A 23,022-nucleotide genomic window follows, 5' to 3' on the forward strand; every position below is an offset into this window, starting at 1 on the left:
TTCCTGCTAGAACATTAATTCACACCTATAAATATTATTGAGGTGCCACTATAAGTAAGACATTATGCTTAGCACTTCCACTGGTGAGTGCAGGAGAGAAATTTTTAAAAACAGTAACCAAAACATATACAGCAACAAAAGCAAGATAACAACACAAAAATGATTAATGGTTCAAAATAATAATAAGAGAAATGTCATACAGCCAGACTTAGTTAGAAAAGCATTGGTATAGATAAGTATGAGAAAAATAAGAGATTCCTTTAGTATAGGGAAGTCTGTAAAGGGTGAAAGTAAGAATAGAGTCTTGAGATATGTTTTAAATTTTAATGTTTCTAGAGAATAGCCATTTAGCAGAGTGGGGATCAAGTCTACAGATTGGGAATCAATAAGTTTGATACTAGAACAGTGAGTAAAAGCAGTTTGCCTTGGACTGGGGAGTTTGTGTGAAGAGTAGGACAGACAAATCTAAAAAATGAGGCTGAAACCGGATTGTAGAAATGGCTAAGGTGCCAGGAGAAGAGATGATCTTTAAGCTTTTCCAAAGGGTGACATAATTTTAGGATATGTAATACATCAACAAGATAAATAATATTCCAAACCAAGTAAACTAAGAAATAGAATAATTTTCCAACTCTTATAAGATGAAGAGATGTTTGTAAAAAATGAAACTGTGAATATATACATGCCTCAATATATCCATGTATGTGTATGTATACATATTTTCTTATCATTGTTTTTCATTGCAAGGAGCTGAGGGACCATACAAGATAATAGTTTTATGGTTTTAAACAATATAATGTGTCAAAATTTGTATACAAAGATGATAGATACTCATCTACTTGTAAAGCATTATTTTGGACCCTTCTTCTCTCAGAAAAACTAATCCAATCCATATTCCTTAACCTAATTTCCAGTGTGACTGAGAGCTTATTTTCAAGTTGACTGTACAATGAAGAGTTCTAACTTGTAAGCAGTATAAATGCTCACCTATGGCCCAAACAGCATTGAGACACATAAAAATTATCTAAGAAAATAAATGGTTTCATTTGTAGAAAGCTTTACTTTTTCCTTTTTATTGAAAGTTTAGTTTACATAGTTAAAAATTGGCCTTTCACTTTATGAAATTTGAAACTAAAATCTTAGTTTCTGTGGCATTTTAAATTGTATAACATTAAAGTTAGTATTTATTAATTTCCTTTCAAAAGTGGGTTGAAAATAAATTATGTATGCAATGAATACTTATTGACACCTATACAGCAAAGGACTGAATGCAGCAAAGCAAATGGAATCATTCGTTTCTTTTTATCCTCCATTATTAACACATACACAACAAAAACATTTTCCAAAATTAGTCTAAATAAGTTATAAATAAAATTTATAGGAAGCTCAGGTTTCAAAATGTTACCCTGGACAGTACCTACTTTTGCCACATTCTCTTTCAAACATTGTGGTTTAATGTATATAAAAATACTTATTTCAATCTGTCATCATCCTAGAGGTTCATACTCTTTCTAATTGAAATAAGCTAAGTAACACAGAGAATTTTATGGCTTTTAGCTCATTCACTCAGGTAGATGATACATTAAAGATAAACAATTCATGAATGGCTCATTGGAGTTACTTCCATAAAGCAAAATCCCTTTTGAAGATTATAGTTGCTGTATAAGAAATATACAAAAAAGTAAGGCATGTATGACTACGGGTGTATATCCATTTACTACTAAAATGAAACTCATGTATGTAGCAGATTAAGGTTTCTAACAGCAAAGAAACTATGATCTTGGCCATGGGAATAAAGGCTACAAGCCCTTCAAGGCAGACACACACGTAGCATGGAGTAGGATGGATATGTATTCTATCCCTGAACTAAAACCAATCACTACTCTTATTGAAATATCTTAGCAGCTTAAATCATTTTAATAAAACTATAAATATAATTTAAAGTGGAAAGGATAATAATGTATTACATTTGTATTATGCATTTTACCATATTAATTCATTTAATTCTCCAATACCTCTGTAAAAAAGACTTAATCTCTATGATTTTAATGTTGAGTAAACTGAGGAACACTCTTGTTAGAAGCTGTCAAATGCAGAGGATCATCTTTACAGTGTGATAGAGAAGCACCAAAGGACGCTGAGATCATAGCTAACAAATTGAAAGCCCAATAATAAAACTGTTGATGATAAAGGCTGATCCACAAGTCTTAGGAGCATGATCCATTCCCAATCTTCAGAAGTGACACTCAACTTGATAAGACGTATTGACTACTACTGGAACATAAAGTTAGATAATAGGAAAACTATCCACTTCTCCATCTGTTTTTCCCATTATCTCTATTATTGATGGATAATGTGCCTCTCCTGAGCCATTCTCCATCTTCTCTCCCTGCTCTGAGCCCTGGCAGGTTGGACTCTAAGGATACATCAACGTGATTCTTTGCCTTCTAGCTTTGGTTGGGTTTGGTTGATAGGTAGCACCAGCAAGGGGCTGATGCAGAGAGAAGAGACTATGAGGTTACCACTGGTTAGCAGCTCCATAACCAAATGCCACTCCTTTTATCAAGTAGCTCTCCTTGACTCTAGATTCAGGCAACTGTTCCCTCCTCTCACATCCTTTGTTCTATGGATGATAAAAGGCCCCACTGTTACTATTCCTTATGGTTTCCTTATGCATATTATTTCCCTAATAAATAATCCCTTTATTAAAACAATCTCAAATTATACAATATCAATGTGCCATCTATTTCTTGCTAGGATACATCTGATGAAATCAAAATCTTCTTGATGAATAAATTGCTATCAGAGGAATATCAATGAGAAGAATGTTCCTGGTTTTGTGTTATTTTCCTATATAATTAAACCATACTTATTTTTCCATTTATTTTAGGGAAAGGAAATATTTTTGGTAAAGTATCACTTCAGTTTATAAAAAAAACCTGTTTCCAGTGGAAAGACATTAAATATGAATTATTTTTAAATTTGGACTTATCACATGCTTTGTTTAAGCATTCTGATTACTAAACATGTATTTATGCAAGAATAAAAGGCTTTCAAATATCAATTGCTATCGATTTTCCTGCATAAAATTGCAAACTTCTCAGAATTCTATTCCTACAACATTTAAATATGTGCAAGCCTCACAAAACAAACAAACCAAAGAACCAAACCTCTTATTTTATCCTATACCCCACTCAAAATGCCAACTTCTTGAAGTTTTCTGTAGCCGGTTTCCCTCTGCCATTTCCCATCTTCTCCACAAAAGACTGACATCACAATTCTGCCCTACCACTCCAAGCATGTTCTTGCTCCAAGACCACCAGCAACCATTTTTGCTCTTTCCCAGTCTGTATATTTTAGCCCTAATCTTACATGATCTCTCAGAAACATTTGAACCTTTGAATACTCTCTGATATGTAGGCTTTCTACCTTTAATTTAAGATCATCACTCTCTTTTGGTTGCCCTCCTATGTCTATGACCACATCTTTGTGTCTTTCGATGTTTGGTTTTTCTTAACTGTCCTTTAGGTGTTCCTTAGGATTCTGTCTGCCACCTTAGCTTTTTCCTCTCTCCATTATCTCATCTATATCTGCAGCTCGAATCATCGTATGCTGATAGCTATGTATCTTTATATATCTTCCTTTAGCTCATTCCTGAACTCCAGACATCCATTTATAAACGCATCCTGAACGTTTCATATGGATGTGCCACAGATACCATAAATACAACATGTTTAAAAATGAAGCCACATTCTTACCCTAAGAGGTCCTTCTCCTATTTTTCCCAGCTCAAGGAATGGCTGATTAGCCATCTTGTTGCCCACATCAGAAACTTGGAAACTATTTTTGATTACTTTCTCCTCCTCTTCACTTGAATGTCTCTTAAATCTATTCATAATCTTACCTCATGCTATTAATCTACTCAATCCCTTTATATTTCCACTGTAACATCTCCTAACCAGTCCCACATCCTCACTGCAATCCATTCCATGTACTACTTAAACACTTCTTCCTGGCATGATGGGGTGGACTCTTCAAGACCTAGACCCTGCTTATCTCTCCCAACCTATTTCTGCAAAAGTCCCTGCACCACAAACTCTACTCTAGTTACATGAAATATGTTTCAATCAAACAACTTTTTCTCTATTCTTGGAACATTCTCCACTGGAATCAAGCATCTCTACTTGCCTAATGACTACCTGTCTTTCCAAATTTGTCTCTGCAATCATTTTTCTTGTTAAAATTTATAGACTCCCTAGCACCATAGTTAGGGAGTACCCTATGTTATTCAATAACACTGTTTTTATCTCTGTCACAGAACTTATCACATGGTATTCCAACTAGCACTAATCTCCTTCACTAATATGTAATGTATCTAACAACCTGAGCTTGTACTATGTCATGTCCATCTGGATCATCAATGTCCAATACAACATGTGGCATAAATTACATCCTTAATGAAGATTTGTGAATGAATGAATGAATGAAGGAAGGAAGGAAGGAGAGTTTATAAAATACCATTCTAAATAAATAGGTGAGCCCAGAGGGAGGGAAAAAAAACTGTTATGCTTTCAATTGTTTGGTAAATTGTCACCATCAGTTGTCTTTATTCTGTAATTTTGCTCTAGCATTTTGTCCATGGTTTATTTTCATGCATTTTTCCCTACAGAGTCCCACCTCAATAAATATTTTGGACATGGAGAGAAGCAATTCTTTTACAATGCCGTCTATTCCTAATGTGGACTTATTTCCCCTTAGAAGCAGAATTTCACATATTGCTATCTCATCAAACACCAACTTTCCAACATATGTCTAAAAGTATAAGGATACAGTACCTTCCTAAGCTTCTCTTTAAATAGCATTGTTATTTGAAATCAAATACTATATGACTATATTGAACTTAATCTGATGTCTATCAGCCAAATTCCATTAGAGCCTTGATGGGAACAGGGATAAGTAACCTGGCTTCCTCTTCCTCATTCACCTCCATTTATTTAACTTGCTCCTAAGAAAATATTATAAGACCTCACAAATTGGCTTTATTATAGAAAGAATATACATGTAGGAAATAACAGGGAGATAGAAAGCCAATCTCCAAACCTAAACCAGCAAAAGAAATTCACTGATTTAAGGCTAGAACCTTCAAAAATCCAAAAGTCATCTTCCTTTTCCTTTATTCATCTTCACATCTTTTCCAGTAGTTATCATAATTCTGGATGCCCACACAAAACAGGGCACTGAAATACCCTTCTATTTCTCCCAATATCCCCCTCTTACAGTTACCTTCCAAACTTTACTGCTCCCCCCCGCAAAAAAAAAGTGGCCACTAACATAGGGTTTATGGAGCTCTATCATTGCAGCCCAAATACAGTATGTTATAATGTGAAACCAAGCAAACAAGGAATTAAATAAAATGTTAGTGATGCTTTGACTCCACCATGATTATGTGCTCACCTTAAAAATTTGTGTAATTTTTATAATTACTTAATTAACACTCTTCCTTCCCTATCTGACATAGACTAATTATAATAAAGACAGAAGTTGACGGATGCAGGACTGGGAATTTTACACGCATTCTCTCAAATCTTCACAGCCCTGTAAGTTAGGTATTACATGGATGGTAAGACTGACTCAAATAATGTTGCCCAGATTGTACAGGTAGTAAGTGATAAGGTCAACCCTAATGTCCCACAGATTTACTTCTGCATTAACTCTTTCCGTTTTTTGTTTTTTGTTTTTTTTTTTTTTATCTTTGGCTGCGCTGAGTCTCCGCCACTGCGCTATGGCGCCCCCGACCGCGGCGAACACCCCTGCCATGGAGCACGGGCTCCAGGCGCATGGGCCCCAGCAGCTGTGGCACGCAGGCTCTGCAGCTGTGGCACGCAGGCTCTGCAGCTGTGGCTGGCAGGCTCCAGAGCACAGGCTCAGCCGCCACGGCGCATGGGCCAAGCCGCTCGGCGGCATGCGGGATCCTCCTGGACCAGGGCCCGAACCCACGTCCCCCACACTGGCAGGCGGACCCCCATCTGCATTAACTCTAATGATATAACATCTACCCAGGTCCAGGTCCTTCCCCTCGCTACATCTATTTACTACAATGGATATTTGCCCATTTGCTCGAGCCATCTTCATGAACATTTATGGTGGGAAGAAATTATAATTACATGTCTTCAAACCATTCCCACAAACATTTGTTAAAAAGATAATAGATACATAAGAGCATCCCCTACGTGAATGACCCAGTTGTAAATAAAAAAGGAAATCACACACATTTAACGGAGATTAGTGTGACTACCAACAAAATGTTTCCAGAAATGCTAAGCAAAGACAATATGCTTTGTTTAGCAGTATAACACAAGCAACTATGTTACTTATGATACGATCATGGTAACACTCTAGAGAACTTTATCTGTCATGTTCTCTCTATCATTTCCAACCAGCATTTCTCCCCTGGCACACTGAGTGAATGAAAATAACTCACAGCAGCCGGATTCGTCTTCATTAAAGTGACAGTCAGGCACTCCATCACATAGCAGAAAGGATGGGATACACTCGTTGGTAGAGCACTGGAACTTCATCTGACCACAGAGCTGAGGAGGGGGGCTGAGAGAACAATCCATTTCATCAGATCCATCTATGCAGTCTTCCTGTCCATTACACTTCCCTGAGAGGGGCACACACTGGAGTGTGTAGGCACAAGAAAACTGATCAGCTTCACACGGTGACGGCTGTATTGTGACAGGACCTAAAAAGAGAGCGAGTCATTTTCACATGAGGGGAGGTATCTCTCTGTCTAGTGTTGAAACATTATAGGATACTCTCATTCTCGCATAAACATGAAACATTTAGCTAATTTAAGTAAATCAATTTTCTATTAGGAGTAATATGAACTCTAACAAAACAGGCCAACATGATTAGAGAATACACCTTATCTTAACCTCAGAAACATTTATATAAAGGGCATCATTACTGTGAAAAAATGACACTTTCAAATTAAAGAAGAAATTTTGATTCATGCTCTTAAATTTGACCATCAGATTTTCCTTGAGGAGTAAAGATACTTTTATACAGTAAGTTAGGCACTTTGAAAAGTTGCAATCGCAATTTTAAAATTTAAGTAAATTGGCATTATGTCATTATATCAGTATACAGTTTAGTAACTGTTTCTTAGTGGCCTCAGCTAGGGGAATTTGGCTCCTGAGAACTTGGGGAGGACGGAATCACAGAACTGAGGTCTGCTACGGCTTTGTCACACTGCTCTTTGCCCTTGAGTCATGATCACATTTCAAAGGTCTAAAAAGTGCAGATATGTGTAGCCATATCTAAAGTGCAGATGCAATCATAGTTTAAGCTAAGATATTACACTAGTGAGAATCTTCAAGATAATGTGATTCACACCCAACCAACCCATTTTATAGATGAGGATACTGAGGCTCATAAATTTTTAGCATCCAAAGACATGATGTAAATTTAATGAGCTTTTATCATGTGAAACTATTCCATAGCAATGGTTTAAGTCATCACTTAAAGCATGAGCAAAGAGTGTTGACTTGCTGCTGTTTCTAGAGGTCAGGGGATATCTGTGAACATACAGGATTGCACTAATTTGCTGGAACATTATTAGTGGAACAGTTCTTATACTTCGTATCATCTCTGGGACAGATGTTGACGGGCTCATCAATATTTTAAGGGAAAAGAAAATCGAAAGTAGTGGGGACCAGTTCAGGAATACCTTATTTTGTGTTTTTTACATTTTAAAACTACTATTATTTATGGATAATATAAAAATGATTTGTTTTATACATAAGGATGGTGGTGTGAATTCATTTTAGAAATGAAATTTAAAAGTTACTCTCCCTTACCACTCACTCAGTAGTGGTGACATATCTAGAATATATTTAAATTCAAACTCCGTGATGAAAGTCATGTATATAAGACAATCTTTGTTCATGGAATTAAGCATATTTAAGTAGGAGAGGGATAAATGTATGACTTTGAGACGTTTGTGTCATGTTCTTATTTAACTACCTAAGTCATAGCAGTGCATACAACTGCAGTGTTCCAATGGAAACATTCTGAATTCAAACTTAGAAAGTAAATTGGATTTCAATTTTTATAAATTTATAAGTATAACATATATATATATCTTTTGACATTTAACTATTTAACCATGGTCAAATAGTTTCTCTTCATTCTTTTTATTAATCTCACATTGAATATAGGGCAGACATCCTTACTTTCATTTTTTTCTCAAATATTTTATGGACTCAACTTTCATCTTTATATACTCACCTCAAGGTTGAACCTCAACTGTAGGTTGAAAAGGCTGAATAAACGTTTTGCATGTGATGAAAATCTAGAACCAACCTTAGTGATACACCTATTACTTAGCTAAGCTAAGGTACCAATCTTTTGTGACAAAACACAAGGGAATAATTTTCTCTATTTCAAGACAAGCTTCTCGCCTTATTCAAAATGAGTTGCATGTGTGTGTTCCTTTGTATTTTTGCTTACATCAGATATGCAAAGTAAAGTTCTCTCTTTTATTTGGAGGCAGCAATTCTGTTAAATTCTAGAATCATTTATATCAAAAGATATTGAAACTCACTTTTTCTAGGTCCTTCTTTACAAGAAACCTGGTGGGCTTTATTGTCTGTAGTGGATTCTGTCTTGCAATGTCTGGAGTTTTCTATCAAGGCCCTCATGCCCCCAGCTGCTGGGAGGTTACCAGATGACAGCTCACAGCTGAGTCTACCTCTAGGATTTTCCCTCTAAAGTCACACAGCCTCCCAGGATCGGCTCCCTTCATTGGCAAATTGGGGATAAGATGGTCCAGCCCCTATGCATCAGTTTGGGACCAGTGCAGCTCCCGAGCTCCCCATGGCATCAGCCTGAGACCCCCTATGGCACCTGTATCAGAGTTCAACCCTCCCTCTGCCCAGCCCTGCTTCCTTCACTTCACAGGGGTTGTTCCTGGGAGAATTTCCAATAAACCTTTTGCGTAGGAATCAGGGCCTCAGAGTTCACTTCCCTGGGAAGCTAAGATACTATCCCACCACCAAAATGCATCTTGTTTTAAATTAAACGCCCTCCCCACACTGTCGAATCACTTCTCAAATTTTTCTGTGGAAATACTTTTGATGCAAGAGGAACTTGAACTTGCACCCCTAAAGGGAGTCTAGATAGACCCTTAGCCAGAAGTAGTTCTCCATAAGCTCAACATTTCTTTTAAGTCTCTTGTTTTATCTGATGAAAATTCTACATTCTACGACATAGGACATTCAAGCCTTTTCACTATAAAAGACTTCCTCCAGGAATTCAAATAAAATGAATACTCTTGGAAGATGTACTATGTATATCTTCTGAATTGAATGCCTTCTACTGCATACCCTCTTTGAGAAGTTAAGGTTTCCCTAAAATTTTAATATTAACGTGTTTATTCTTGGGTATCACCCAGGGAGTTACCTAATTAAGACAGTTAATGTCTTTCTCATATAATTCTATAAAAAATGAACAATATTAATTATTCTCTTTTATAACCTGAAAAAGGTTAGCACCACCTTAAATGCATATTACTAAGTGAAAACAGTCAATCTTAAAAGCCTACATATTGTCTGACTCCAGCTATATGATATTCTGGAAAAGGCAGAACAGTGGATACTGTAAAATGGTCGTTGGTTACCCAGAGATGGTAGAAAAGAAGGGAGGAACAAGGCGGGGGGGGGGGTTGTTTAGAGCTGTAAAACTCTTCTTTATGGCTCTGTAATGGTGGATACATGCCATGGCACAGACTGAATGTTTACATCCCCCCCAAATTTCCTATGTTGAGACATAATTCCCAATGTGATGACATTTGGAGGTGGGGTTTTGGGAGCTGATTAGGTCATGAGAGTAAAGCCCTCATGAATGCAATTAGTGCTCTTATTAAAACTGGCCCTTGCCCTTTCCACTTTGTGAGGACCCAGAAAGAAGGTACTGTTTAGGAAATAGTTTTGCACCAGACACCAAATCTGCCAGCATATTCGTCTTGGACTTTCTAGCCTCCAAAACTATGAGAAAGAAATATTTGTTGTTTGTAGGCATCCAAGTCTATGATATGCCGTTACAGCATTCTGAACAAATTAAGACATGCCATTATACATTTGTCAAAACTCACAGAAATTATAATACCAAGAGTGAATGCTAATATAGACTATGGGCTTTGGGTGACAGGGATGTGTCAATGTTGATTAGTGAGCTGTAACAAACATAACATTATGGTGCTGGAAGGTTGATTATGGGGGAGGCAGGTATACCCAAACTCTCTGTAATTTACACCTAATTTTGCTGTGAACTGAAAACTGTTTTAAAAAATAAAATGTGTGTGTGTGTGAATCTCAGCACCAATATCCCTCAGAATCTACATTCTAGCCCAAGATCTTCACTAGTGATGGAAAGGGTGGAGGAGAGACACAGGGCAGTGGATGTTGGGTTACCTGCAACATGAAGCTGTGATGGAGCTCGTTCTCTCCCCCAACACACAGAGGCTGCAGACTCGAAAGAAAATCAAGAGTATATTTTCTGTGCTAGGGAAAATCAAGAGCTGAAGAAGCAGAAATACTAAGAGGTCCCCAAAGAGTTATCATTGTTACTCAGCATCAATATTTGCCACAATGATAGTGAATTCCTTCCTAACTCTGAATAGTGATACCACTGCAAATGTCTGAAATTGTATAAATGAAGAATTTTCTGCCTTCATATAACCTTAAATAATCTAAAACATACATGAATGTGGAAACATATACAAAAATATGAAATGTTAGAGCAGTTGCTGGTCATTTCTTTCTTGTCATGAGGCCTGGAACCCAGAGATACCCCAGAGGATAAGAGATACATTCCTCTTTTATCATCTCCAGATGGCCCTACACTATATTTCCTGGTCTGACATATCTGTGCTGGTATGGCCTCTTTTATATGCAATGTTGGGCCAGGTTATGTACTTGACTTAATTTAATGCTATTGTTCACTGATAGCTCTATTCCATATTAACTGAACTTTATTTAATAGTCAAAGAATTCCCCGAATGTTAAACTCTTAACTTCTATTTTAGGGCCAATATTATTAAATAATTCCCCTTTTAATTCCTGCTTCACATTGCTTCCAAAATACATTTCCTAAAGGAAGAATCCTGTTCAAAACTGGTTCTCCAATGCCTCACAGGGTGGTCTGCTGTCCTTACCAGATTAAGGTCCACTGTCCTGTGGTTATTCAGTGACCTAACTCCTGACTCAGCCTCACCTGTATTCTCCCAATAAAGCCTAAAATTGCAGAGGAAATCATGACTGTTTCCATTATGACTGTATTGTACTCTTTGCCGGCTGGGATGGGGCAGGAAGGAGAACGCTGTTGTCATTCCTGTGAGTGGGAAGGTTTTCACTTACAGATATCATGAGTGGGTGTTTTGGCGCCTAAGATTACATCTTTGTCTCAGTGTAGAAGGCTTGAGATGGAGAGTGGGAAGCTGTCTCTTCATCACACACCACAAATATACACAATTGAAGGAAATCTAAGAGTCTTAGGCAATCTGTCTGTGAGAGAATATTGCCGAATTTCAAGTACACTTTGGGGACACCTGTTTTACATGTCTCAGGCAAGTGAAAGGAGAGAGAGGCAGGTACTGAGATGAAGATATCGAGGTGGGCAGTAGAGAAGACCACTCAGGAGTTAGACGTGGTGGTCTCTCAGAGATCTCCCAGCTGTATTGTCTCGACTGCCTCGATGAAAGAGAAACTAGAGAAAGTGGCTGTGATAACCCATAACTTCCAGTTAACAGGGCATTGGCACTAAACACAAATATATACAACTATGTTTAACTTCATATTAACTTCTGAGGAATATGAATAAGTAGCTTTACCTAAAGTTTGGAGTGTTCTACATGATTGAATTAGTTTTACTTTTAAAACCACATAATTTTAAGACTAATTTCTGCCTTTCTAATAAAATAATTTAAAATGTACAGCTGTATAGCTGAAACTAACACAACACTGTAAATCAACTATACTCCAATAAAAATTGAAAAAAAGAAAAATACACTTGAAGTCAAAAAGAACTACTAGAAATAGTAGTTCATTCATTGCTTAATAATAAAAAAATTGATTTATTGAGAAGATAAAGAAAATGATTACTTTAATGTGTGTTGGGTAATATTGCCCCATATGAAATCCTACATGAGGCATACCCAGCTAACATTACCTTAATTACATTGTAATCAGAAAGAGCAGAAAGGGCAAAATGCAAGATCTGGATATTTTAGCACTTGAACTGACCTCTTAATTGATCAATCATCTGCTCCATCGGGCAGAGAAGACCAACCATGGGCCTGTCATTCCTTTAGACCCCTTTTTATCAAAAACTGGTTATTTCTCTAAACTCATGCTTTCTATTTTGACCAAGTTTATATTAGTGAAAATGATAACTCATACATATAAACCTATTTATTTACTCTTTGTTAAGCCAAGAAACTTGTTTTTTGTTTTCTATTTTCCCATTTCCAACTATTTCCACAAAGAGTAACTGGCCTTTTCTAGGTAAAATGTTCTCATATGCCAATAAGATGCTCTCAGAAAAACTGGTCATTCTGTTGAAGTCACTTGTTTTCAATGAAAAAAAAAAAACTTTTCTTAAAACAGATTTTTTTTAGTGAAGCAGTGTCACTTTCTTATTTTATTTCTTAGGCAACGAACAAACAAGCTTGTTTTCATAAAGTCTGAATGTTTTCCAGATAACAACATATGTGTTCCAGGGAATCAGGAAACCCATAATAGAAGCAGACTTTAATAGCCCAAGAGAACAAAACAGGCCCAGATTGACCTTGGCTATTGAAAAACTCCCAGAATCCGTCAGACACACTTGGTCTGGTAAAACACTGGCCTGCTGAATATTTCCAAGTAAAAAGAAAAGAGTCAGCAAAGGTTATGATAATTTTCAAAAATGACTATATGGTAGACAAATGACTAACTCACCATACCATATTTTGTTTTAAATATACATATATATTTATATACTATGGATACATAAATATATATGATTATGTGGTAAACATCATTGTTCATATAAAAGCATTCACCTTTAAGACAGTGTTGGGACAGTGAACTGTGGTTTATCTTCACATTCAATATGAGGAACTTGTCAAACCCAGGCTAATGGAGTATGGTTCCTACTGGGACTGATTTTTCCATGGTTGTCATTTAGATTTCTTCCCCCTAATTCAATAAAATTCCTTCCAGCCTGAAGATCAGCAGGAAATCCAATAAGAACCACCTCACAGTATAACAGACAAGCTCCACCAAATGTAGTTAAGAGGGAATCCAGATCTTACTCCCATAAGCCTGCTTGGTATTAGCTTTTAATGCCATTTTCCAGTTCTTGTGTTTTTTCCTTCTAATCTAATGTCCCTTCCAGGAATAAAAGGGAATTATCCCATCATTTGACAAACTGGGAGGACTTCACAGACTCGGACTCACAATAATAGATTTAAAACCTAATAATATTCTATAAGCCAATAAGCGAATCAGGATTGACTGATAATCATTTTCATTCAGCTTTTTGTACATGCATCACTATTTGTTTAAAAATTAGGCCCATGGCCTCCCTGGTGGCACAGTGGTTGAGAGTCCGCCTGCCGATGCAGGGGATACGGGTTCGTGCCCCGGTCTGGGAGGATCCCATATGCCGCGGAGCGGCTGGGCCCGTGAGCCACGGCCGCTGGGCCTGCGCATCCGGAGCCTGTGCTCCGCAACGGGAGAGGCCACAACAGTGAGAGGCCCGCATACCGCAAAAAGAATAGAAAAAAAAATAAAAATAAAAATAAAAATTAGGCCCATGAATCACTAACTGAATCAAAATTATAAAAATGACCCATGCGTTAAAACCATGTTCTAAATCATTTATCTACAGTGCTATATCTCTTCCGATATAAAATGGATATCTACTCTATATCATATACTTATTTCAAATTTATATTTTTATCAATCAACCTAAAGTTAAAGATACTCATACTCACTAAAATTTTCTTTAAAAGACAAGATAATGACAATGGAGATTTTTCAATGGAGAGGAACTGAAAATGACAGAAAACAAGCTACACATATCACAAAATACCATGTAAGATATATTACAGGAGAGCTGCAAACTTAAGGCCTTAACAATCTGGAACAGAGTTTGGTTTCCTGCTGGGAATATTAAGGATAAATTCATGAAGAAGGTGGCTTTTGCTCTGCCCCTGAAAGTGAAAAAGGATTTACACAAGAGGAGATAAAGGGCAGGGCATCTCCAGCCTGACAGCAATAAGATTAAAGTCAATGAGATGAGAGGACAGAATATGGGACATGACTAGAGAAAGGCAAGAGGTCCTATTTTAAGGGATCATTTCATAACCAGAATCAGAGAGATAAGACAGGAGCTGCGACAAAGGATAAGAAACATATTCAGTAGGCAATTGAGAGCCTCTAAACATTTTTCTTCTTTATAACTTGTATGAATTTATGTATTTTGATTAGTCTCAGTTTTATTTCATCTCTCACCATTGGAGTATAGATAGAAGATTTATTGTTTCTGGTCAGCTTTGTAAATTAGTTGAAATGGTTGCAGAATATTCAAGCTCGATTATGATTTTTTTAAAAAAGAAGAGGAATGGCTGTCAGCCAGAGGTGGCTGATGTGGAAATTAGAAATGAAAGTGTAACTTACAAGACTCTGAAGTGTAGACATATGATTTGGGCTTGGTCAACAGTATGCTTCCAACCAGCTCCTTTAATTTTGAGGGAGTGACAAAGGGACGATTAGAGATTACTCATAATGGTGGCAGAAAAGTATATAGTCCAGCTCTGAAGGAAGTATTCATAGGCAGTGGACTTAGGTAGTTTCAACCTCTGGTTTACTCAGTCTTACTCACTTCCCACTTATTTTTCTGTCTGAGATTCTTAGTTTTACATTTAATTTTTGGAGCAATCCAATATTCTTTCAATAAACTTTTTTTCTGCCTTTAAGTTAGCCCGAGTCAGGTTCTGTTGCTTGCAATAAAAAATTCTTTTTGTTATCGTGGTGAATAAGAAAAATGCAAGGTCTACTTTTCTGGAACTTACACTCTAGTAGGGACTAGAAGATTAAGTTGGTAGTTACGTGTGTGTGTGTGTGTGTAAATTAGATAAATCTGTTATGCAGCCATAACAGGGATTCCGATGAGTAATAAGAAGGCCTTGAAGTAGAGTTTGAGCTGTAAAATGGAACTGAGGGGGAAAAAAGAAGGCAGAATCTCTGGTTTCAAAGTGGATATTGAGAAAAAGATAAAGGCACTAAAAAATTGATGACATCTCTTTATAGTTCATAACCAAGAGGTTTTTGAGGCTTTTTAAAAAATATAAACTCATATAAATGATACACATATCCTTATTATGAGATAAGTTTTCATTAGCAACCTCTTCATCCATTATGAGAAGTAAATGTGCTCATTCTTTGCCCTGGACCACAGCCATAGTTTTCACTCCTCTGTCCAGCTGGGAGGAAAGGAGCATCATTAACTCTGAGGTTCCTTCCTCTGATGTGTGTGTATGGCAGCCTGTTGTACTGCTTCACCAAAGCTGACTGTGTGCTTTTCTTCTCAAATACACCTTCAGTGAGGTCATACTGGCAACCTGAAATTAACCATGCTGGGGTATTTAACCAAGGAAATAGGGAAATGCTACACATCAGGGATTTTTTCCCCCTTGAGAGCTAGTCTACCAACACACCACTGAATATTTCTTATGAATATTCATTGATGGCTCAATAAGTTACTTCCATATACTTGATGCTGCCTTCAAGTCAAATGAAATCATCTTAGAACTATAGTTTTAGAGCTGAGAGAGTTTCAGATGCACTTTATAATATTTTAAGCTTCCACGTATGCATCATTATCCCAATATGTCCTTAGTTTGTAAATTCTTGGAGAGCTGGTGATAATATTATAGGCACATATGTCCTTCCAATCTAAATACAGGGCAGCACAGAGTAGATTCTCAACTTTGACTAAATGAAGGGCAGACTTACTCAAGTTCACAAATACAGCAAGTAGCAAGAAGTCTTCTGTGTCTTCCTGCAATGACATTTCTGCCATAACCCTAGATGCCTTTGACCTCCCTCCTCATTCTCTCTGGACTCTCTTCTTTTCTATGTCATTCTCTATGCCTTCCTTCTGACTTCCTAATCCTCTTTTACAAACCAACTCCCATATGATCATAAGACGGTAGACCTGAAAGGGACTTAAGAGATTGCCTATATCATTTCCCTGATGACAAAACATGGTCTAAGGAGTTTAAATTAGTTTCTTAAAATTATACAAGTATTTAGTGATACAGTCATGATTTAGACTCATGTCTCCAAAGTTTTAGTATAGTTGTCATCTTTCTATCACTCAATATAGCCACACAGAATCTATTGGATTCTCTCTGTGTCTCTCTTTGTCTCTGTCTCTGTCTCTCTTACCTCCCAAACAAGGGTTTGAAAATAAGACTGGAGGCAGAGTTCACTGGTGGTAGTGAAAGGAGGTACCATATGTTGATAAATTCAGTTGATGACTTTTACTTATTCATCTACTCATTTGACATATTTCTTTATTCATAGGACATGTTTATTGAGTATCTCCTATATAACAAGACTCTTCTAGGCATGTAGAATACATCACTGAAGATGATATAAATGATGAAGATGATGAAAACAGACAAATGTCTCCATCTTTAAATATTTGCATTCAAGAGAATATACCTGTCCTGGAAATGCTCCAGAGTAATACTTGCTGCTCAGATTCAGAGATGTGAAACAAGAATGAAAATCTCTATTCCAGAATTACGTGAGAGCCACTGTCGTTTAGCAGTGATAATATAAACAAGGAGAACTTGTGGCCACTTATTCCCCTTGAATGCCTTATGAATTTCATTATTCGTTTGGCACCTTGCTAGTTGCTGTCATTTTATATTTACCAAGTCAATTTAAAAAAGGATGCCCTAGGATAATATTTCTATTCTTTGGAATTGCATTCACTTCCTGAAGATCATTTTCTTTCAATTTAACAAAAAAATCTAGTTGGAAAGTTTGTTCATAAAGTTAATCCCTAAAACTGGAGTTTTCTTAGATTTAAAATCCATAGTAGCATCCCTTGTTATTTATTGTGTATTTAAATAATGGAGCATCAGACTCAGTACATTTCAATTAGTAATGTTAATTAGTAGAAGACAAGATGTTGCAGAATTATTCTTAGGATTTTTTTGCCTGAAATAGTTCATGCTTTACAAAACAGAAGTAAAGTCATGGATGTAGAAAACAAACTTATGGTTACCAGGGGATAAGTGGGGGGAGGGATAAATTAGGAGACTGGGATTGACATATATACACTACTATATATAAAATAGATAACTAATAAGAACCTGCTGTATAGCACAGTGAACTCTACTCAGTACTCTATAATGGTCTGTGTGGAAAGAGAATCTAAAAAATAAGGAGTGGATATATGTATATGTATAACTGATTCACTTTGCTGTACACCTGAAGCTAACACAACACTGTTAATCAACTACATCCAATAAAAATTTTTTTTTTTTTTCTTTTTGCTGTATGCGGGCCTCTCACTGTTGTGGCCTCTCCCGTTGCGGAGCACAGGCTCCGGATGCGCAGGCCCAGCAGCCATGGCTCACGGGCCCAGCCGCTCCGCGGCATATGGGATCCTCCCAGACCGGGGCACGAACCCGTATCCCCTGCATCGGCAGGCGGACTCTCAACCACTGCGCCACCAGGGAGGCCCAATAAAAATTTTTAAAAATTAGTTACTGCAACTCTTTTCAGGAAAGGCACATTTCCTAAATCTTGATGATAATCATTTCATGGATAAGAAAAATGGGGTCAAATGGGCAGTACATGTTTTAATGACAATTTGAACCCAGTTCTTTGTTATAAAGTAGACATCAGTGTTCCCAGTTGTATTAGTTTCCTAGGGCTGCCATAACAAAGTACCAAAAACTGGATGGCTTAAAATGATAGACATTTATTCTCTCACAGTTGCACAGGCCAAAAGTCTGAAATTCAAGGTGCTGACAGAGACACACTATCTCTGAAGGCTCTAGGGGAGAACCCAGTCCATTCCTTTCTCTTAGCTTCTGGTTTTCCTGGCCATCCTTGTCATGCCTTTACTCAGAGATGCATCACTTCAATCTCTGCCTCCTTCATCACATGATGTTCTTCTTGTGTGTCTGTTGCTGTGTCCCTTCTCCTCTCCTTAGAATGACACCAATCATATTATATTAAGGGCCAACCCTATTCCAGTATGACCTCATCTTAACTCGCATCTTAATTACATCTGCAAAGACCTTACTTCCAAATAAGCTCACATTTTGAGGACCTGGGAAGGCCATGGATTTGAAGAAGGACACTATTCAACCCAGAACACCAAAATAATCTGCTTCCTACCTATCATTCCCCTTCCAGCTGTGTCTACTGGTATTTGCCCCCTTATGAGACTCCTGAAAAAAATTCTGTAGATATGCATCATATCTTCAAGTATGCTACACTTTCTCACGCACTGTTGCTTCAAATACTGTACAACGTCTTGTATAGTTTTAAAGGCAGCAATGTCCTACCATCCCTGTAAAATGTTTCTTCACCAGGGAGAAAAATGTGTTCCTTCTTGTTTCAAATTATAGAACCAAAATAGAAAACACCTTCCACCCTGGAAACTCACATGGTTAAAAAAACCAGACTCTATGAAAATAAATGCATTTCTCTGCTGACTCAGAATTGCTGGAGATGCTTTATTGCATCAAGGATGTCTCCATTTAGAAAATGTTTCCCTGGGAAACCAGAAGTAATTAAAGGAAGGATAGAGAAGTAATAACGCAGAAACTAAAGATCTGTCGAGTAGGGGAGGGGTCGCCATTATAGGGCAATCTTCTAAATGGAAAGAAAACTACAGGTAACTTATGGTGACAAATGCTGTAGTTCTACATCCCTTCATATTATGGGAGAGTGTATCTTATTGGGGGTGTGTGGGGAGAATGGTCAAAACAACCAAAAAACCTAATATGAGGTTGAAATGAAGTTGAGAGTTTTAAAATTTAGGATGCTGCTTTTAATCTTAGGATGTTAATCTGGACATCAGAAAATGTAATATGCTAAATGTAAAAATCTGGATGTCTTATTATAGATTTGGAGAATATTATCTAAGTTAATTTAGCCTGCTTAGTTCACTTGAATCGAGATTGAGCTAATTAAGGAAAGATGGAAGCAGCAAGTATTCAATAGTTTTGATGGTAGAGAGTTTTTCACATTCTCTGAGAGCTGAATGAAGAAGGACACACATAGATGAATACTGGAAACATTTATCTAATCTTTCTCTTGCTTTGTTCAACAAATATTCATTGTAGAAGGCCCTGTACCATCTGAATTTTAACATTTTTTTACAACTATATTCCATTGGAAAATTGTGTCCCATCCTGGGCATTTTCATTCAATAAAAATAGAATATTTGGAGAGAACTTCATTGAAATTTGATCAGTTTTAAATTTTATGTGATAATAATGCTTCCTTTATAGAGCATTACTAGGAAATGAAGTTTTCCTTGTTAAGTGCTAACACTTAAAAGACCATTTTTACCAAACGTTTCAGAGGCATAAATATATAATTACTATCTTTTTCTTTTTAAAAAACCTTTAAAAATTCCGTGTGAGGAGAGTGACATCAGAAAGATGGTAGAATAGGAGGTCCCTAGCTCACATCCCTCCAACCCCAAACAACAAACTAGCAGCCATCCATGGACAAAAGTGCCTTCGTGGGAGCTTTAGGATCCTGGCAGGAGTTGTGAAACTCTGGTGAAGCCCAAGACCAGGAAAAGCTGCTTTGAGAAGGGAGGCCCATGCTCTGGTGGCAGGTTCACTGAAAGTGGTCCTGGATACAGACCAAAAGTAGCCCCATTTCTCAGTGGACTCAGCTACAGCCATGCTTGGCCACAGTTCTACAACCAGCCCAACCTGTCAAGAGGTGTGGGAGGAACCATGCCTGTCTGTGCCCCATTAAGAGGCCGGCTGACCTTGGACTTGACTGCAGATCCTGCAGCAGTCCTATGACCCAGTTCCAGACCTGCTCTACTGCATTCCAGGAGTTAGTCCTGCCTACACACATTTGTGCCCCTGGAAGCAGGCCCGCTGACGTCAGTCCTGGCTGTGGACCCTGGAGCTGTACTGTGACTTAGTTCCAACCCTGCTCTGCCACGGTTCAGTTCCTGCTCCCTCAGCAACCAGGAGGAGCACTGTGTGTGCTCCCAGTTACAGGCCTGCTGGCTTCAATCTGACCATGGTCCCTGAGGCAGCCTAGTGACCTGGCTTGAGTCCTGCATCATGTGATTTCCAGAGAACAAGAGAGAAAGAGAAAAAGGCAGAAAGTTTACCTAGAGAAATAATGGCCAAAAACATACTAAATCTTGGAAAGGATATAGAAATCCAGACTCATGAAGCTCAAAAGTGCCCAAACAGGATCAACTCAAAGAAGTCTACCCAGATACACATTATAATTAAATCATTAAGAGTCAAAGAAAAGAAAGAATTTTGAAAGCAGCAGGAGCAAAGTGACTTGCCACATACAGAAGAACCTCCATAAGGCTATCAGCAGATTTCTCAGCAGGATTTTTCAAGCGTTTTTTTCCTGAGACAAATGGTGACAAAAATAATTTGGTTGCAGATACAGGCACATTTGGAGGAGGGAAAGAGAAAATTAAGGAAGTTCGTTATAAATGGGCTCTATTTTCTGTTCCAAGGATATAAGAACATTGGCAGAGTGAAGAAAGTTCAAGGAAGAGATGAGGATTTGAGGATTGTTGTAGAAAAGTAGTGCCAGGGAATTGTCCTAAACCTGCATCTAGGACTGTTGGGAGTCCAGCTAACGTGATAAGTTGAAATTTTTAGTGGTCCCAATGAGTATGACCAGTAGCAGTTTGGAAAATGCAAATGGCTACGGCTACTGTAAGTCAATTTCAAAGATTGATAAAGCCATTATACGGAACATGAGCTAGATACTTGTATCTATTCTACAGGGATGGTCTGATAAATAAATGTGTTAGTACTTGCAAAGTACTTAGCAGAGTTCCTGGCACATAATTAGGACCCAAATTTATGTTAAAATGAAAAAAAATAGGACAGAATTCAAAGTGCTTGATTAAGAATGGAATTGAGGTGTTAGATCATTAAATCTGAGACCATTAGAGGAAAAGTATAAAGAGGTTGTTTTATGGAAAAAAACAGGAAACATTGCAAATCTAAAGTTGTATTTTTTCTTATTACTTACTTTGGAAAACAGGTTTAGGAGGAGTAGAAGACATAAATGTAGAAGACATAATGATTAGATAATATTTTTCAAAAAGTAGGAGACATAATGATTAGATTATATTTTTCAACCCTAAATTTTCAGAGGGGAAGATAAAATTCAGAATATAACTATGGGAGTTGGTTAATGAGGAAAAATATTTATGAAAGTGACTAGAATTTAAGAGGCTAATGTTTCACACAGTTTGATTCACTTGGAGGTTGAGGTTGCCCAGGATTTAGAATCCAGTAGAAAACCATGAGAAAAAGAAGAACCTAGATGTATGACTTTAAAAGAGAAGAAATTTTTGAATAAAGGCTGTAAGAACAGAATTTTGAAAGAGGCATGGAATAGTCTGAAAGGCAATGACCCTACTCTCTAATGTTGATAATGTGAAGAATTTATAAGAGAACAAATAGCCACTTAAGTGGAAGCATCTTAAACATTAGAAATTCAGATTTCAGTTAAGGGGATGATTTCTAAGAAAAGAAGTTACTGACAAGATTTTTTTTTTCTTTATGCAATAGAATAAGAGTTCTAGATTGTAGTGTAGAAACAGAAGGGAAATGGCCCAGGGAAAGGGAAAAGCTAATATGGATGGAAAAGACAGTCTGGAAGATGACAGGTGAACAGAGGAATCTTTACCTCGTGCAGTTGTTGTGAACCTTTGGAAATAAAGAAAGTAGACAATAAAGCTATACTGATGGAACTAAATTTTCTCTGGGTTTCTTAAAGAATTTTAGTCTAAGCTATTTTGTTGCCTAGAGGATATGAAAATTTCATGATAAAATTTCATGGGGAGAAAAACTTTACCTCCGACAGTACATACTGTTCTTTCTACAATGTATGAGTAGGACTGGACGTGAAAAGAAATGCAATGCCTCAGAAATTACCCATTCTTCTATATTCAGATATTTAAAACAATCCTTGCACATCCTGTTTTCTGAAGGGGTGGCTTACCTCCAAATATACATTCTGGGGTAAAGGAGATGTCATCAAGGGCAATAAAGATGTTATCTTTTCCACTCAGATCAGCTTCAAATGCCACCTTAAATGGACAGTTACTGGAGAGAGGTACATGTCCATACATCCAACCGGTTCTTTTATTGCCAACCACTGACCACACCAGGATATTTAGTCCAGATTCCTCAACAATATACACCTTAAAATGGGGAAGAAAAAGAAACAAACAGAGAAAAATCAACTCTTCATTGTTTCGATGTTAGAGGCATATGGGCTTCCAGGTTGTGGATGAAAGAATGGAATCTAGCAATGCGACAGCTCAATAATAATACTTTTAATCATCCTTGATGTACAATCTGTTCTATAACATAGTGGGCAAGATCCAGCTTATACTCAGGCAAGCTGTGGTTATAAAGTGAGACTATGGATGTTATATTTCCTTTGGTGAGTTAGACCTTTGTTTAGTTTTGACATATCGATTTCTGTGTACCAAATTAGACATGGCCCCAAACTGTAACTATCTCAAGTATCTAAAAAGCTGGTGGAGGTGTACAACTAGAATTTTTCACCATTTAAAAAAACTTCATCCATCTCGACTAAGGTGTGTTACTGTAGAAAATCCTCATAGTAAATGAATATGAGAGTAAACAAGTCATTTCAGAAACCAATCTGTGGAAAACATTTAATATTTTGACAGAAAGAA

General features: G+C 37.2%; 1 protein-coding gene across 1 annotated transcript in view; it reads right to left on the reverse strand.

The window, feature by feature from the left end:
• The window catches only part of MALRD1 (MAM and LDL receptor class A domain containing 1), a gene marked incomplete at both ends in the record, with an annotated part of 598,196 nt that overhangs the window by 99,280 nt on the left and 475,894 nt on the right, over window positions 1–23,022 (reverse strand). Inside the window, 2 exons of the mRNA XM_082619568.1 lie at window positions 6,482–6,745; window positions 22,317–22,518. Of these exons, the coding sequence (XP_082475694.1) occupies window positions 6,482–6,745; window positions 22,317–22,518 (466 nt within the window). The remainder of the gene's footprint in view (window positions 1–6,481; window positions 6,746–22,316; window positions 22,519–23,022) is intronic.

Source organism: Mesoplodon mirus, assembly GCF_964341445.2.
Source record: "Mesoplodon mirus genome assembly, chromosome: 4".
NCBI classification, from domain to species: domain Eukaryota; kingdom Metazoa; phylum Chordata; class Mammalia; order Artiodactyla; family Ziphiidae; genus Mesoplodon; species Mesoplodon mirus.